Below are 16441 nucleotides of genomic sequence, written 5' to 3'. Positions count from 1 at the left end.
GAACATTTTTGCGATTTGTTAATTAATAGGAATGATCTGCAAGGGTATATAAGCTTCGGCTGGCCGAAGCTAGCTTCCTTTCTTGTATATTTTATGGAATTATTAGTATATTTTAAGGGAACTTAATATTAAAAAAATTCTGTACGTTGGAATACACGCGGTTTCCGAATAAAAAAATTATCCTCATATTGCTTCATCAATTCTTCACGAAGTGGTAAAATACCTTTAGCAACTTTGCATCAAGCAACAGCAGTACAACGTGTAAGAAATTGAAAGTACTATTCCTGCTCTCCCGTGCTCGTATTGCTTCTCTTTCTTGTTGAGCACTGTTTATGATTTTGCCAGGGTCAAGAAAGAGAGAAATATAAACGAATTTGACTAACTTTTCACAAATAAAACAAACGCAATTTCCCCTGAGAGAAATCTTCAGCAAGACCAATTGACCAATTTTAAAATACAATTTAATTTAATTACCAAAACCTATATTTTAATATATTATTAACAATTTGTTTTTTTCTGCAGACAAACAATTGACTGAAGAAACTTCAAGTAAAAAACAAAAGGAATATAATAATAATAATGAAAATAATAATACCAATGATAGATTTCTGATATACAGTGGAAAATGGATCACCTAGTACCATCAATAAAATCAGAAACTCGAAATACAGGTTGCCAAGTCAAGATGCAAGGAGTTGAATTCCTCAAAACTAATCACAAAATCGAAGATGAAACATTGTCTGCTAAGTTCAAGAAAGGCGATCAGAGTTGCGAATCATTGGCTGAGCAAAGAAGAGGTTCTGTTGACGAATGTCTTGAGAGAATAAAATTTGAAAATAAAGATGTATGTTCATTAAATAGTCCACAAAAATGTTTGAGTGAACTTTCCTTCCACAAAAACGGAGGGCCGGTAGCTGAAAAGATAACATTAGTCAACTTAAGCTTAAAAACAGACGAAAAAGAACAACATCAAAGTCCAAAAGTCCACAATTTTAAGGCACCACAGTCATCGAAATTAGGACAGACGAAGTTTATTAAATCTCACTCGTTAGAATTCTATCTCGAAAAGAGTTTATCTACAAGTAATTACCGGACTCCAAGTTCTCGTTTACTAACAAACATACACGAAAACTATTGCACTGATACTCAAGAATCCGCAGATATGTCAAAATGTGGGTCGAATACATCAACGGAAATTGAAAAATGTTTGAGAATGGACAACGAATACTTTGAAAAGCCTTCCACCAAAGTTTCTTGTGCCTCACATCAACATAATACCGCATCCAAACTTCAATCATTTGAAAGTCGTCCTATCTTCCCGAATGTTCCGTATAGTCCGTACAGTAGTCCTTTTGGTAGTCCATTGTCTAGTCGACGGCGACCGGCTTTCCGCGAGTCTAGAAGAATATCGATAGAAAAATCTGGAAGTTTTCTTCAACTAAACCAATATAAATTAATGGAACAAATTGGTCAGGTAACAGAATTGTATTAAAATCGAATTTATATTATATAGCTTTTTCAGCAGTTTACACCAGTCACCGTAGACTTGTCAAAAATGTGACAGGTCAAAGAAGGCATTATTGACCCTGAAGTCATTCTAGCTATTCTGACTAGTTCTTTGAAAAACTGATATTTTCATTGGTTTTCGCTTAACTTTTGAATTCCTTTTTTTTTTTTCTCTCGCACCGCCTAAACTTTTTAAAGCGAATCGGAAACTCCTAGAAAGGCTGGAGCCAGAGATTGTAGAGACATCAGCTAAAGTACTCCAAAATAATTTGATAAAAATCATCAGAGTGAACGCTATGGTCGAGTCCCTCTTATATATCCGTTATTCGTCTAAAATTTAACATTAACTTTAATGGTCCACTTTAAGCCCTTTTTATACCCTTGCAGAGGGTATTATGAATTCAGTCAGAAGCTTGCAACACAGTCACCCCATGAAGTATATATGTTCTTCATCAACATCACTAGACTAGTCGATCTCGATTTCAAATCGCTATAAAAAAACAACGAGTATATATTTTCCAAAAATTTGTATTTATTGGATAGCCACAACATTGCGGTTTATGTATGAAACACCACTTCGTTCATATGTATGGCTGCCTCGGCTAGCTTTACAGTAGCCCATTCGGTCGACCCAATTTTTATACCCTTGCCGAAGGTATTATGATTTTAGTCAGAAGTTTGCAACGCAGTGAAGGACACCTTACCCAACGAAGTATATATATTACACAGGCCGACAGTGTTTTTGGTGCAGCCCTATGGGCATTAAATTGTGTTAATATAGACGTATTTAAGCATATATGCATACTTAGTTTTCGGGTTTAACGGGTGCTATTTGTAAAATCATTTAACAACATTTAATTTTTTGATTTAAGATATCTTTGAAGGTCTGTGCTCAGTTGTAATAAAACCTATGCCAAAATATTGCTTAGATACCCTTCTACATAATTGCATTTAAGGTTCCATCATAATTTGAGTCAATCAAAGCCTATGAGCCATTGAAGTAATTTGTTCCCCTCTATTCCGAACCAGCTTTATGCGGTGAACAGGCTTAAAAAAATACAAGGAGAAATATGTTGCCTAAAATAATTGACAGGCATCTAGAGGCGTCTTTTCCCGAATTTTGGAGATAAATCACACTGTTTTACTTCGAAGGATGGAATTTATTGAATTTTTTCCATAAGAACGTAAAAAGTAACAATTATGTTTAAGTCACACTTACGTAACGAGTTTGTCGTGATTTTAAAGATAACAGTGGCGTAGCCTTAAAATTGTGGGGGGGATTTATTTTAGGCATATTAACCCCTTAAAAATATAATTTTTCTACACTAGTCGGCATAATTCTTTTGACAGATTTGAATGTTAACTGTACTCACATTTTGAACTTTTAACATAAACTTTTGGCACCTATAGAAAGAGCACTTCAATTCCGTTTAAATGACACAAAAATGTTTTTAACCCATTAAAACCCTTTTGAAAAGTGAGCAAATTTTGTGAAAGTCAAATTTTCAACTTTTTTCCTGGGGCTTAAGACAAAAATGTTTGATGCAAATTTTTGCCCCAATCAAAATTAATAATAACTGCAAAAAAAATATTTCAAAATATGTTTCCTTGTATTTTTTATGATTTTTGAATGGAACGATCTCAGTAAAATTTTGTATGAAAAGGTGGAAAAAGCGGCTAAAAGTGTAATTTTTATTTTTTCAAAAAATCATAAAAAATAGAAGGAAAAATATTTTGAAATTTTTTTTTGCAGTTATTATTAATTTTGCTTGGGGAAAAACTTTGCATCAAAACATTTTTGTTTTAAGCCCCAGGAAAAAAGTTGAAAATTTGACCTTCACAATAAATGTTCTAATTTTCTAATTTTCGAAGGGTGTTTAATGGGTTAAGAACATTGTTGTGTCATTTAAGCGGAATTGAAGTGCTCTTTCCATAGGTGCCAAAATGTTTCTATTATCAGTTCAAAATATGAGAAGATTTAACTTGAAATTTTTTCAAAATAATTATGCCGACCAGTGTATGTTTGGCGCCTACTGCTAAGCAAATTGAAAGGCACATTTTTACGAATGTGTCAGATATTTATGTAAAATGAAATTTAAAAATACTTGTTACTGTTGGTAAAAATTCTATAAATTCCATGCTTCGACGTACAATGGTCTTATTTTTCTTAAAAATTCGGTGAAAAAGTTCTCTAGATGCCTGTAAAATATTTAAGGGCACATATTTATACCCTTGCAGAGGGTATTATGATTTCAGTCAGAAGTTTGCAATGCAGTGAACGCAGTCTCTCAGTTTTGAAGCTATCGGCTTGAAACTTTCCCAAAAGTCTTCTTTTTATTGCAGGTAGTATATAAGTCGGAACCGACCGGATCGGACAACTATATCTTATAGCTCAAGGAAGGATCGGAAAAAAAATCGTTAAAAATTCTAGCTTTGATGTTTTTTGAAATATTACCTTCTTCTCTTGGGGATGTTATTTTTTAAATATTTCTGAATTTCGAATTAAATATTTTAAAAAGTCGGTCGACTATATCATATAGCTGCCATAGGAACGATCGGAAAATTAATGGAAAAGTAATAGGAAATAAATTCTAGCTTCTTTGGTTTTTATTGTATTCTCTTCTACTCTAGGATATGACTCTTTTTAAATATTTCCGAATTTTAATTTGATCAAAATCGGACGACTACATCATATAGCTGCCATAGGAACGATCAAAAAGTTAATGGGTAATTAATTGGAAATAAATTATAGCTCCGTTGATTTTTATTGTATTCTCTTCTACTCTAGGGAATGTTTTTTTTAATATTTCGGAATTTTACAAAAATTGGATGACTATATTATATAGCTGCCATAGGGAAGGATTTAAAAATTAATGTCAAAACAATACCTACGAAATTTAAAATTTTGGCGATTTGTAAGTTAATAGGAATGATCTGCAAGGGTATAAAAGCTTCGGCTGGCCGAAGCTAGCTTCCTTTCTTGTTTTCCTTGTATTTTTTTAAGCCTGTTCACCGCATCAAGTTGGTTGCGAATAGAGGTGAACAAATTACTGCAATGGCCTATAGGTTTTCATTGAATCAAATTATGATGGAACCTTAAATGGAATTATGTAAAAGGGCATCTAAGCAATTTTTTGGTATAGGTTTTATTATAATTGAGCACAGACCCTCGAAGATATCCTGAGTCAAAACATTAAATGTTGCTTTTTTTTCAAACCGCGATTGCCCAAATACCACCCGTTAAACGCGAAAACTAAGTATGCAGATATACGTCTATATTAACATATTTTAATGCCAATAGGGCTGCACTAAAAACACTGTTGGCCTGTGTTATTTATTATAACAATTAAGTTAATGTTTGTTTACAGCTTATGTTATGTTTAACAAAAAGAAATATGTAGGTATAATAATATTTTGTTTCAGGTGCTGATGCTTCTTATAAGTATATTAGAGTAATTCTTTGGGAAACGTATCGAGAATTTCTACATGGTTTTAAAACAAAGTCTCATTTCATATCACTAAATTTCACATTTTTAATGAGATTTTTAAAAATTAAAATACTCAAGAAAGAACTATATAGTCGAGTAATTCGACTACACTGGACAACAAAATAGACTTCATTAAAAGGCGTTAAAGGTTAAAGGTATTTAAAAGGCAATAAATGCACCCTTCCGAAAAGATATTATTTGTTGTGAAATTTGAAGTTGTAAACTAGTTTAATATTACGTTAAAACAAGAAAGGAAGCTAGCTTCGGCCAGCCGAAGCTTATATGGGACGTTCCATGTCAACCCGGCCACCCCACTTTTTTATTTTTTTTTGTATGTGGACAGTACCACATTGATTGCAAAGCCACTTGCTTCCAATAGTTTACATCATACCTATTTTGTCAATGTTACCACTCTTTCGCCCTATTATCGCGTTGAAAAGAAAGCACAAAATAATTTTTATCCTGCGAACGGAAGAAACAATTGGCATGGTTCAAAAGCAGAAAAATCTGTCTTTCCATAGCCGATTACGAGTAAAAAAATAGATTTTATTAGACCGTAGATGACCAAGCGATAGCGTTTTTAAAGTCTAAAAGTAGGACTTCGTCCAAAGGGTCAGTCTGCAAAAATACCATCATATTTTTATCAGAAAGCCCCATAGTTAACGCATTTTATGCCACTGGTTTCAAAGTGGGATCTCTCTTGAGGAATTAGCTATAAATTCTTTTCATTGATTTGTTAATTTTTTCCAAAGCATATACGACTTTTTTATATTACTTACTAGTTTTTTTCTGACAGTTAACTACTACAAATACGTACAAAAGAATTCATAGCTAATTCCTCAAGAGAGATCCCACTTTGAAAGCAGTGGCATAAAATGCGTTAAATATGGGGCTTTCAGAGAAAAATATAATGGTATTTTTGCAGACTGGCTACTTTTAGACTTTAAAATCGCTATCGCTTGGTCATCTACGGTCTAATAAATTCTATTTTTTTCTCGTAATCGGCTATGGAAAGACAGATTTTTCTGCTTTTGAACCATGCCAATTGTTTCTTCCGTTCGCAGGATAAAAATGATTTTGTGTTTTCTTTTCAACGCGATTATACGGCGAAAGAGTGGTAACATTGACAAAATAGGTATGAGGTAAACTATTGGAAGCAAGTGGCTTTGCAATCAATGTGGTACTGTAAACATACAACAAAAATAAAAAAGTGGGGTGGCCGGGTTTTTAAGTTGTCAAAAATCAAAACGCCTACTTCATACAAAGTTACAATGAATTTTCTTATAAATGTTTGAATATTCCTATGGGAGTCTTAAGATATAGTGGTCCGATCCGGCTCGCTCCGACATATGTACTACCTGCAATAGAAAGAAGACTTTCGGAAAAGTTTCATTGCGATAGCTTTAAAACTGAGAGACTAGTTCGCATAGAAACGGACAGACGGACATGGCTAGATAGACTCGGCTATTGGTGGTGATCAAGAATATATATACTTTTTGGGGTCGGAAACGTCTCCTTCACTGCGTTGCAAACATCTGACTGAAATTATAATACCCTCTGCAAGGGTATAACAAGAGAGAACACTATAGTCGGGTTGGTGTCCTGACTATCTAATACCCGTCACTGAGCTGAAGGGAGTGCGAGGGAGATAGATATATAACTTTGTTTGATTGCGCATAACTTTTTTTAATGAATGCACTATGGGGAACTTGACCACTTTTTTTTGGCCAAAACCCATTTTTTAAAGTCGTTAAACTAAAAATGTGTTTTGTAGAATACTTTAACAGAAGACCAATCTTCAATGTTACGTTTCAGGAATTTTAATTCCTGCTAACTTACAGCTGTTAGATCAGCTGCTGTATGTTGCATTTTCACGACTCAGAAATTTAACGCAATTCTAAGACTATTTAATTGCTAAAAATAAGAGTCTAAAAGCAATTTAAGTGGAGTTTTTGGAATTAATTCAAAGGATGGTAGTGTGCACTAAGTATTTGTGTGATTAAACAATCTAAATTAATCGTAGTTTTCTTGTAATCGATTATTTTTGTGACCGGTCTAACACGAATATTTTTAAAGAAAACCAATTTTTAAAAAGAGATATAAAGCGAGTCCAGCGGAGTCCATCCATCAAACCTTTGGGAATTAAAGAGTAAAAAATTCTCTTTAAAATGAATATAGTCAGAAAATTCACTTTTTTCGATTCTTGGAGAAATTTAGTTTTTTAGATCATAACCTCAAATTTTGCAAATGCCCCTTTGCTTGCACTGTGGGATAAAGATATCAATAGACTTTAATTTGAAATGTCTACTAAAGTATGGCAAACACACTTATAGCTATCATTTGACAATAAAAACGGATTTTAGAGGTTGTACAAAGAAGAATAAAGTTATGACTGTAGCAAAAAATGAGAAAAAAATGGCATTTATGCTCTGAGAATTTTCGGTTTCATGAAACTAAAAGAAATATTCTTCAGATTTTAACCAAATTTTTTATGTTATTTTAATACCGCACTCTTATAGATCTTATCATCTAGGTACGCCAACGCGTTGGGCTCCATGTCTGGTCCAATTACGCTATCGAGCGCCCGCTGGAATGTGTTTGGTGCTGAATGGAGGCACAACGGCATGACTTTCCAGTGATACGGTCCCCTTCCTGGAACTGTAAATGCAGTGCACTCGCGACTATCTTGGCCGATTTCTTGCCCACGAATCGTTCCGTAACAAATCGTCGATCTGCTCATCAATAATCCTCTACATTGTGGGATTCTTGGGAAAATACCTCTGTTTAATGGGCTTATCATCCCGCATTGTGATCGAGTGTTCGGCGATGTGTGACACTCCGGTCAGTCCGTCGAATTTGACCTATTCCTCCTGTAGAAATTTACGTTCTAAATCTTCAGGCCCTGGGGCCTCCTTGATAACTGCTAATGCTCCTCCAGTGTCAGATGCATACGCTGGTCTGGCTGGGGAAGGCAATCGCGATTCCTTGGTACAGAACTCTGATTCCGACGAAATAAATTATTTCGCACGGCTGTGTCCTCTCTGGGCCCTAGAATACTGCTTGTTGGGGCAGTTCGTTGCTTTGTAGCTCTGGGACGGTGGCTTCGAAGTTGTCGATTTGTTCTGAAGGAGACTCATTTATCAGAAGAGGGGACACGATTGGTACTGTCTACGAGAAGAGGGTTAAGTTGTACCGAAACGCGACCACATTGGAGGGTGGCGGACACGACGCATAGAAAGTCCATGCCCAACAGCACATCTTCCATGATTGAGGGTAAGACAAAGAGTGGTAATGTGACCCAACGTTGGTCCAACTGGACTTTTGCCACCAGTGACTTGGTTATTTCCTTGCGTGAGCCTTCGGCCAGGCTGACTCGGGTGTGTACCGTGCGTACGTTATGTGGTGTGCCCACGAGTTGAACGACTCTTTCGATCACGAAACTTCTGCTGACTCCGGTGTTTATGGTTGCGTTAAATAGTCGACCCTCAATTTGTACTTGTGCGATGATTCTGCTCGCCTGGACCTGTAAAATATTTTTTAATTCTGGGGACTCCTCCTGGCAGTCTCCGGCCGCTCCCTGAGGGGACGAAGACTCCTCTCGATTCCCGGATGACTACGACCGCAACACTCGTTGGTTCGTATTCCTCGGCAACCACATTCCCAGCAAAAGAGAACTCTGGGAGTGCGACACTCGTGTGAAAAATGCCCAGCCTGCGCACAATTCTTGCAGGCTACTCTAAAGTTTGGCACTATTGACACGTTCCCCGCCCAAGGAACGATTTCCGGTACCACGGCGGCCGGTGTGAATGTTCGTCGGGGTGGTCGTGCTGTATCTTGGCGACCCGTTGGTGGCGCCCCTGAGTACGACGGGATCTGGTCGTTTCTCTTCGGCGGTGACTGCAGTTCAGCCAGCATCCTTGCATGACTTCCTGTGTCTCGATCGCGGGTGACTTCATAATTTACCGCCATGTCTTCTCATTCATGTCTCCTGGTAAACAGCTGATAGTCCGGCTGTAGATTTTCATAAATCCTTTCTAACTCCTGTTCTGAGTTATATCCCGCTCTGTGCATCATCAATAAAATATTTACGAGGTATTGCTTAGATGTTTCTTCTTGTCGCTGGTGCCTGGTGCGGATCTCATCCTCGAGCCTCTTAAAATACCTCGGTGGCAGGAAAAAGTCAAGAAATGCCTTCTTGAAGTTTGCCCAGGTTTCTCCCAGTAAGTGGCTTATCCGGAACCAGTGTTCGGCCGTCTCTGTCAAAAGATCAGGGATGGCCTGCGGCATCTTCTCAACGTCGACGTCGTAAGCCGTGGCTCGTTCCTCGAGGTGCTGGATAAACAAGATCGGGTCCGTTGTCCCGTCGAGTCCCTAGTTTCTCAACTTTTCTGCTGGAGTTGCCGCTGTCATATCCGGCTTTCTGGGAGAAATATCCCGCCTGGCAGTGTTGACTTCTATGTCGACCCCTGCCTCAGCGGTGTTGGCGCATCCATTTCCATTGCCTCCATTTCTCGCTTTCTGAGATACGAAATCCAACGTGCAAATGAAAAACAAGAAAAAAACAGATTTTTGGTGTGGCTGCAAAAATTTTAACGAGCGTCAAACGAAGCTCAAAAGGTTTAATAAAGTTCAACAGCGAAAATGTTTATTTATTTGCTAACGGGTTTATAACTGCCCAGCGTAACGATGGCAACGACAATAAGGCGTAAGACGATTTAAATTTTCCTCGACGGCGATGTAAAAACTGGATGTAGCAAACAAACTCTGTGAAAAATGTTTTGACTCGGCGACGGTGGTTTTCAGATTCTCTTGCTATGATTCCGATGACTGTACTTGCAGTCGATTGCTGTGGATGTAAGAGAGACGACGACGAGAGTGAAAAACAAGATGGCTGCGCTGTGGGGAGTATGGATTAGCTTCTCCCTACCTTGTGCTTTTAAAATCTCGCGGCCTGATCGGTTCACCTATAGAGGACCCGCTTTTTCTCTCGTCGCTATGCTTGTATGTGTATGTGACTTACGTGATCTGTTGGCCACGTGATCTGTTGGCCACGTGATCTGTTACCTCTGACAACCTCTCGTTTTAGGTTATGTTTGGTCTTGATTTCGGTATACTTTTATATCTCCCGCCTTTTCCCGCCTGTGTCTTAAATATATATATATATTTATTGATTCTGGTTCCATGTCCCTCGATTTTCATTTCTCTCATTTCAATTCGCTCTTATATGGCTGTACCCAAAGAAACACAAATCGAAGAAAGTAACCAGATGGGTCTTATAATCATCATCATATAATCATCTAAAATTCGTAAGCCCCAAGTCACTGCTCGGGCGCCAGACTGTGAAGTAGTTTATTAGGCTGGGGTGAAGCTCGGTCACTCCAGGATCTCTTTACAGACAAATTTATAAAGATTGGGTCTTCGACGATCGGTGGGCTGACGTGAGATGTAGTGTGTCAGCCACCGGGTTACTGAGTAAAACACAGTTTCGAATTGATTTGAGTATCAAGAAAGAGCGAAGGGAGTCGGCGGTAGTGCGTACTGGGTCTGGCTCGCGGCACTCGCCATGAGGAGACCGAGAGGGAATCGATTAGGGGACGCCTGGCAATTCTAGGCCATGGTGCTGCCTTACATTGAAATCCGCCAGCACTCGCAGTCGGACCAAGTTATGCGGCCGGCTGAACCTGACCTCTGACAAAACGTCTTGTTAAATAAATCGGGGGAGGGTCAACGGTGACAGTGTGGGCAAGAAAATTTAGTGGTATTTCTAGGCTTCAAGTTGATCTTTGCTGTTTATTAGGATCTTGGACATTTTTATAATATTTGCTTTGACAAAGATATATATAAGTTTTTCGTGGTATTCTGGGTTTATTTAAATGTAAACATTATTTGGTATTTGGGCTCTTCATGTTTGGCTACAGTGTTTTGTATTTCGCATTTGTCGTTTTGAGGTTAGGTTTTCATTCCCATTAGGGTTACATGTGTTAGGTTTTTATTTAGGCAAGGGTTATGGCTGATCTAGCCGGATTCTACAAAGCGATACCGCATCGAGGCCTGCCGAGATTTCTAAGTACACACACAGCCCTTTTTGGCCGGAGTCACACTGACTTGGCACTCACCCGTCTCGCTCTCGCACACACACACACGCAACCGCGCGGAAAAGTTGGTGCTCCGCCGCTGGTCCTGGCCCGGCACAACTATTCCCCAAATCCTCTGCTGCTCCTTCTCCGCGTCAGTCGTCACTCGATGACTGGGTTTTCCGTCGCCTTCAGGTAGGGCGGGTATCCTGCCGGTTCTCCTTTCCGACCACGTGGGGCTCGTTGAGCGCTTTGGTTCTTCTCGTTTGCTCGTTCACTGTCCCGGAGTGGCAAAATCGACCACTCTTTACACACCACAAATTATCCGTCCGTGTCACTCAACCTCTTCCAAAGAACTCCTCGAGTTTCGTTTTGCGAAACCTCTCGCCGTTCTGTTTTCTTGGCTTCTCGAAGTTTCGGCATATCTCCCTCTTGTTCTCCCTCATGGGCGCGTGCCAGTTTTCTCGCTCGCTCTTACCGCTTTTCGTGGTGAATTTCTTGTTTCTGTGCTGGTATGTGTGTGTCGATGTGAGGTAAGCCTTCCAGGCTAGCGATGCAAATCTCGGTGGTGATGATAGTTTTATTAACTATCGTGTGTGGCCTTGCAGCCTTAAACCTAACGTATAATAATATTTTACATTATCGCTAGCCTTGTTTAATTACTTATATTCTAGTTGGGGGGTTATATATATAGGTATACATTTAGGTAGAAGGGAGCCAATCGACTCCTCACATTGAATACCGCATTTAATGCCTAATTGTTAGTTTTATTGTTCAAGTCTAAGTTAGCAGTTAATCGCTAAAAATAAATAAATAAAAAAAATAAATAAATAAATAAATAAATAAATAAATAACAAGAAAGGAAGCTACCTTCGGCCAGCCGAAGCTTATATACCCTTGCAGATAAAGTAAATACCTATAGTTTAATGCTCACTCGATGCAGTTCCAGGGATTCCAGATTCAGCGTATTTAAATTTTGTTTTTAAGTTGTCAAAAATCAAAACGCCTACTTCCTAAAAAGTTACAATGAATTTTCTCATATTTGTTTGAATATTCCTATGGGAGCCTTAAGATATAGTGGTCCGATCCGTCTTGCTCCGACATATGTACTACCTGCAATAGAAAGAAAACTTTCGGGAAAGTTTCATCGCGATAGCTTCAAAATTAAGAGACTAGTTCGCATAGAAACGGACAGACGGACATGGCTAGATCGACTCGTCTTGTGATGCTGATCAAGAATATATATACTTAATGGGGTCGGAAACGTCACCTTCACTGCGTTGCAAACATCTGACTGAAATTATAATACCCTCTACAAAGGTATAAAAATTACGAAAGACATGGCATCTGTTTTGGGTGGCTGGTTTTTCAAAAAATGCTTCAAATACTTAAAAAAATAAATTACAAATAAAATACTATGACCTCTTTATGAAATAAATCGACTTAGGCGCTATCCACCATAAATTTTGCGGAGAATTTAGATATTCTTCTCTATTTTGTTCAAATGTAAGTTCAGGACAAAATATTAATGACCCTTTATTTAATTTCAGGGTTCTTATGGACTCGTTAAGTTGGCTTACTCTGAAGAAGACTCTACACATTATGCAATGAAAATTCTATCGAAAAAACGCCTTTTACGACAAGCTGGACTTATATGCCGGGGACCAAGAAAAGCAACGTCACCGCTGGATCGGGTTTACAGAGAAATAGCAGTTTTAAAAAAACTCGATCATCCTAACGTTGTAAAGTTAGTAGAAGTGTTGGATGACCCACTTGAGGATTCATTATATATGGTTTTTGAATTGGTGAAGCAAGGAGAAGTTCTAAGAATTCCGACTGAAAAGCCATTGTCTGAACAAAGAGCTTGGAGTATATTTCGGGAGTCTTTGCTTGGATTGGAATATTGTGAGTAAAACACACAAACACAAAACACAAATTTACCTAAATTTAGGTTAAGTTAGGCTAGGTTAAGTTAGGTTAGGTTAGGTTAGGCACACTTAGATCTCTGTGGGTCCATTGTGGCACCGTATGATCTCCTTTAGGTCTCCTAATCTTGATGTGTCAACCTTTAAGTTGGTTAATCAGCATTTCCCCCACTCGGAGGATTTCATAAAAGAGTTTTAATTTTCATGGTTAATCTCCGATATTTCGCTTAAATTATGAAGGGATTTTCTAAGTGTTCCGTTTTTGAGGGATTTACCCCGAGTCCATTCTTTATTGTCCATTTCGATAGTATTTTTAGTTTAACTTTCATACGATCGCAAAGTTTTTGTGAATACTTACCATTAAAGATGATAGCGACATCGTCTGCGTATGCCACTACTTTACAGCATCCTCCAAAAAGAATCCGCAGTAGTTTATTTACCGCGATATTTCACAGGAGGGGTGATAGTACACCTCCTTGCAGAGTGCCTCTGCTCACTGGCCTACACCAGCGGTCGGCACACACATACAATAACATTTTGTTTAATATCCCTGTAGTTCTCCGGGACTGGTCCCGAACTAGCGAAATCGCCATATACCGGGGGCGTGGGACTAACTCCCGTTCATACGGCGAAGTTCTGCATTACCTTTCACAACAAAAGGGACCGATAGGTGGTCCCATATTATACACCTTTTCGCCACAAAAGGGACCGATAGGTGGTCCGATAGGATGGGGTTGGTGTTTTCAATACCAAAAAAGCTGACTGCTATGATACTTCCCAAAAAAAAATACTTTTTGTTAAATTAATTTATTTTATTATAAGTAGACATTTTTTCTATTTTTATTATTTTAATTTATTGAACATTTTCACATCTAGCACGTTTTTATTGAGTTTCTCATTGTTATTGTTATTTGATTTTGATTTGGTTTTAAAAAATCGTATCTTCTGCGTTAGGGCTAGTACTCAACCCAACAAAAAGTCGTCCAAAACAAAAACTTCATATGAAACAAAATTTTTTGACGTTGTTTTTCATATGAAGTTTTTTGTTTTGGACGACTTTTTGTTGGGTTGAGTACTTAGCCTTAACAGATTCTGAAACAATATTTAAAAAAAGGTACGATTTTAGAGTTTTAAAATAAAACGAGAACAGAAACTAACTTCGGCAAGCCCAAGTTGTAATACCCTTGCAGATTTCAGGAATGAAATTGTGACTAGAAAAGCATAAATATAAAATAAGAATAACTAACAAATAAATTTAAACTTATTTAACGCTTTTGAAACTTAAACCGACAGACAGATATGGTTAAATGGATACACTTTATAAGTTTGAAAAGGTCTCCTTTACTGCGTTACAAACATCTAGACTAAATTATAATTCCCTCTGCAAGGGTTTAAATATATATTTTTGGTTTTTGTTATACAAGCCTTTTACAAAAAAAATTATGTTTTAAAAGTGAAAAGCAGAAAAAGACAGAAAGAAATTGGAATAAAGACACATGGCATTCTAAGTAAATAGATTGAAATTTAATCAAGAAACTAAGTTAAATTTAAAAAATACAGTTATAAAAATAACATACTTTGAAGTGCACCATAGAAATGTGTTAAAAAGTTTAGGGCTTTTTTCAAGAAAGGCCCTTAACATTAAATCCCACAAACGACTCATCTGTGAGAACCCTCCGCAAGTTTTTTAAAACCCCTTCTGGCAGCATTAACGATCTCATGGCTTTAATCTAAATAGGAAGAACATTTCACTAAAATATTTATATCAAAGAAAAAAGAATTACGTAGGAGTCCTTTGCACCACTATTTCTCCTTCTCCTTGTAACGATCCTGCTAGGGCTAAGATATTTCAACGGTGTCCAGGAGTTCGTTCCAACATTTATTTATGTCAGGAGTGGTTGCTGTAAGAGTTTGACCCGGTTCCCAGAGTACGACACGAGCGGGGTTCGGTGAAATTGAAGGGTGTTGCGTTTATTTACTTAAAGGTTACAGAGTTTAAGACAAGGATAGAGCGGCGAGGCTGGCTCCGTCTTGGGCGGTGTCGTCGAGTGCGGTCGTGGGCGGCTACTGGTCGTCCTTCGGTAGGTGCGCCTCGGCTGGCGTCCTGTAGATGAGAAAGAAAGAATACGGTTCTCTACGCCGGGAAGTATGCCCCCCGGTGGGTGGACACGAGCGTCACGGCTACCTGTTTGCGTCGGAAAGTATGCCCCCGGTGGGTAGCCACGAGCGCCACGGCTACCTGTTTGCGCCGGAAAGTATGCCCCGGTATTATCTCTAAGTAATCTGCCCCGAGATCCCTGATGTGTGTGTGAGAGAGTTTGGAGACCACTTAGGTCTTCCAGGTTATGAGAGAGAGTTCTGGAGGCCACTTAGGTCTTTCAGGTTAGGCGAGAGAGAGAGAGAGTGTGGAGACCACTGAGGTCTGCCAGGTTGTGAGACGAGTCGCACCCCACTGTGGGTCTACGAAGGTGAGTTCGGTAAGACGAGGGATGGATCGAGCTTTAGAGTCCGCTGCCACTGATAGCGGCTTAGTCGCTCGGAGTCGGGTAGTGGCCGGTCTTTCAGAGAGTGGGTAGAGGAGGGGGAAGGGGGTTTCGCTAAGTACAATGTATTTGGACGGGGTACTAGACCCTATCCTAAAAAAGACTCCACAAGTAACTCCCATTGAGGTTGCTCACACCAATGCGCAATCCGATCGCTGTCGTTTGCAGAGTGACTTAAACTGGGTAACCGGTGCCCTTTTTATACCCGTTGGCGTTAAATAGTGTGCCCGCACCAACGCAAATTCCCGGGTCATACGGCTTGGCGCGTGTGACCAGCTGATCGTGGATCAGTGTGACCAGGTGATCGTGGATCAGTCTGCCCAGCTATTCCTAATGGCGCGCCCGCCTTCTTATTTGAATTTGAATTCGTTTCAGGTTTTTATTCTCTTAAATTGATCTTATTATTATATTTATCCTATTCCCTATGTACTATGTTGTCGCTTCATGCTTTTTTATCTCTCTTAGCCTAAACTTATTGTTCTATTTTTACTTATATTGTGCTCTCTGGAGCGTTCCTCTATAACTAATCGACGAATGTTTCTGTTGCTGTTCATGGCTGAATATTACACATTATTAGGTATTTCACTTGATATATGTACTTGTTAAAAATTTCATTTTTAAATTTTTATAATCATATGGAAGTGTTTACTCTCCGATAACTCTTTTGTACTTGTAAAAAATACACGAGCCACCTATTTACCCCTAAGGGACCACTCGGTGGTCGATCCCTTTTCTACCCCAAAAGGGCCACCGGCCCCCTCGAGAACTACAGGGATTTGTATGAGTAAATTGCACTGGGCAGATCATCAGAGTGTGTGTGCAGACCGCTGGTTTACAGTATACGTGAGCGAGCAGCGGCTGGGCAGAACAAAACCCTATGGCCTAGAATTAAGGTAAAATTGGGC

General features: G+C 38.7%; 1 protein-coding gene across 8 annotated transcripts in view; it reads left to right on the top strand.

Moving 5' to 3' along the window:
• The window catches only part of LOC108064316 (calcium/calmodulin-dependent protein kinase kinase 1), a 73010-nt gene that overhangs the window by 38966 nt on the left and 17603 nt on the right, over positions 1-16441 (top strand). For 4 of the 8 annotated variants that reach the window (XM_070214668.1, XM_070214671.1, XM_070214670.1 and 1 more), the window contains one exon: positions 12619-12973. In XM_070214668.1, the coding sequence (XP_070070769.1) occupies positions 12676-12973 (298 nt within the window). In that variant the 5' untranslated portion in view covers positions 12619-12675. Of the gene's footprint in view, positions 1-522; positions 1475-12618; positions 12974-16441 lie in introns of all 8 variants that reach the window. The other 4 variants (XM_070214664.1, XM_070214666.1, XM_070214665.1 and 1 more) reach the window with 2 other exon arrangements.

The sequence above is a fragment of the Drosophila takahashii genome, chromosome 3L, assembly GCF_030179915.1.
Source record: "Drosophila takahashii strain IR98-3 E-12201 chromosome 3L, DtakHiC1v2, whole genome shotgun sequence".
NCBI classification, from domain to species: domain Eukaryota; kingdom Metazoa; phylum Arthropoda; class Insecta; order Diptera; family Drosophilidae; genus Drosophila; species Drosophila takahashii.
This window is presented reverse-complemented; position numbering and strand designations above follow the sequence as displayed.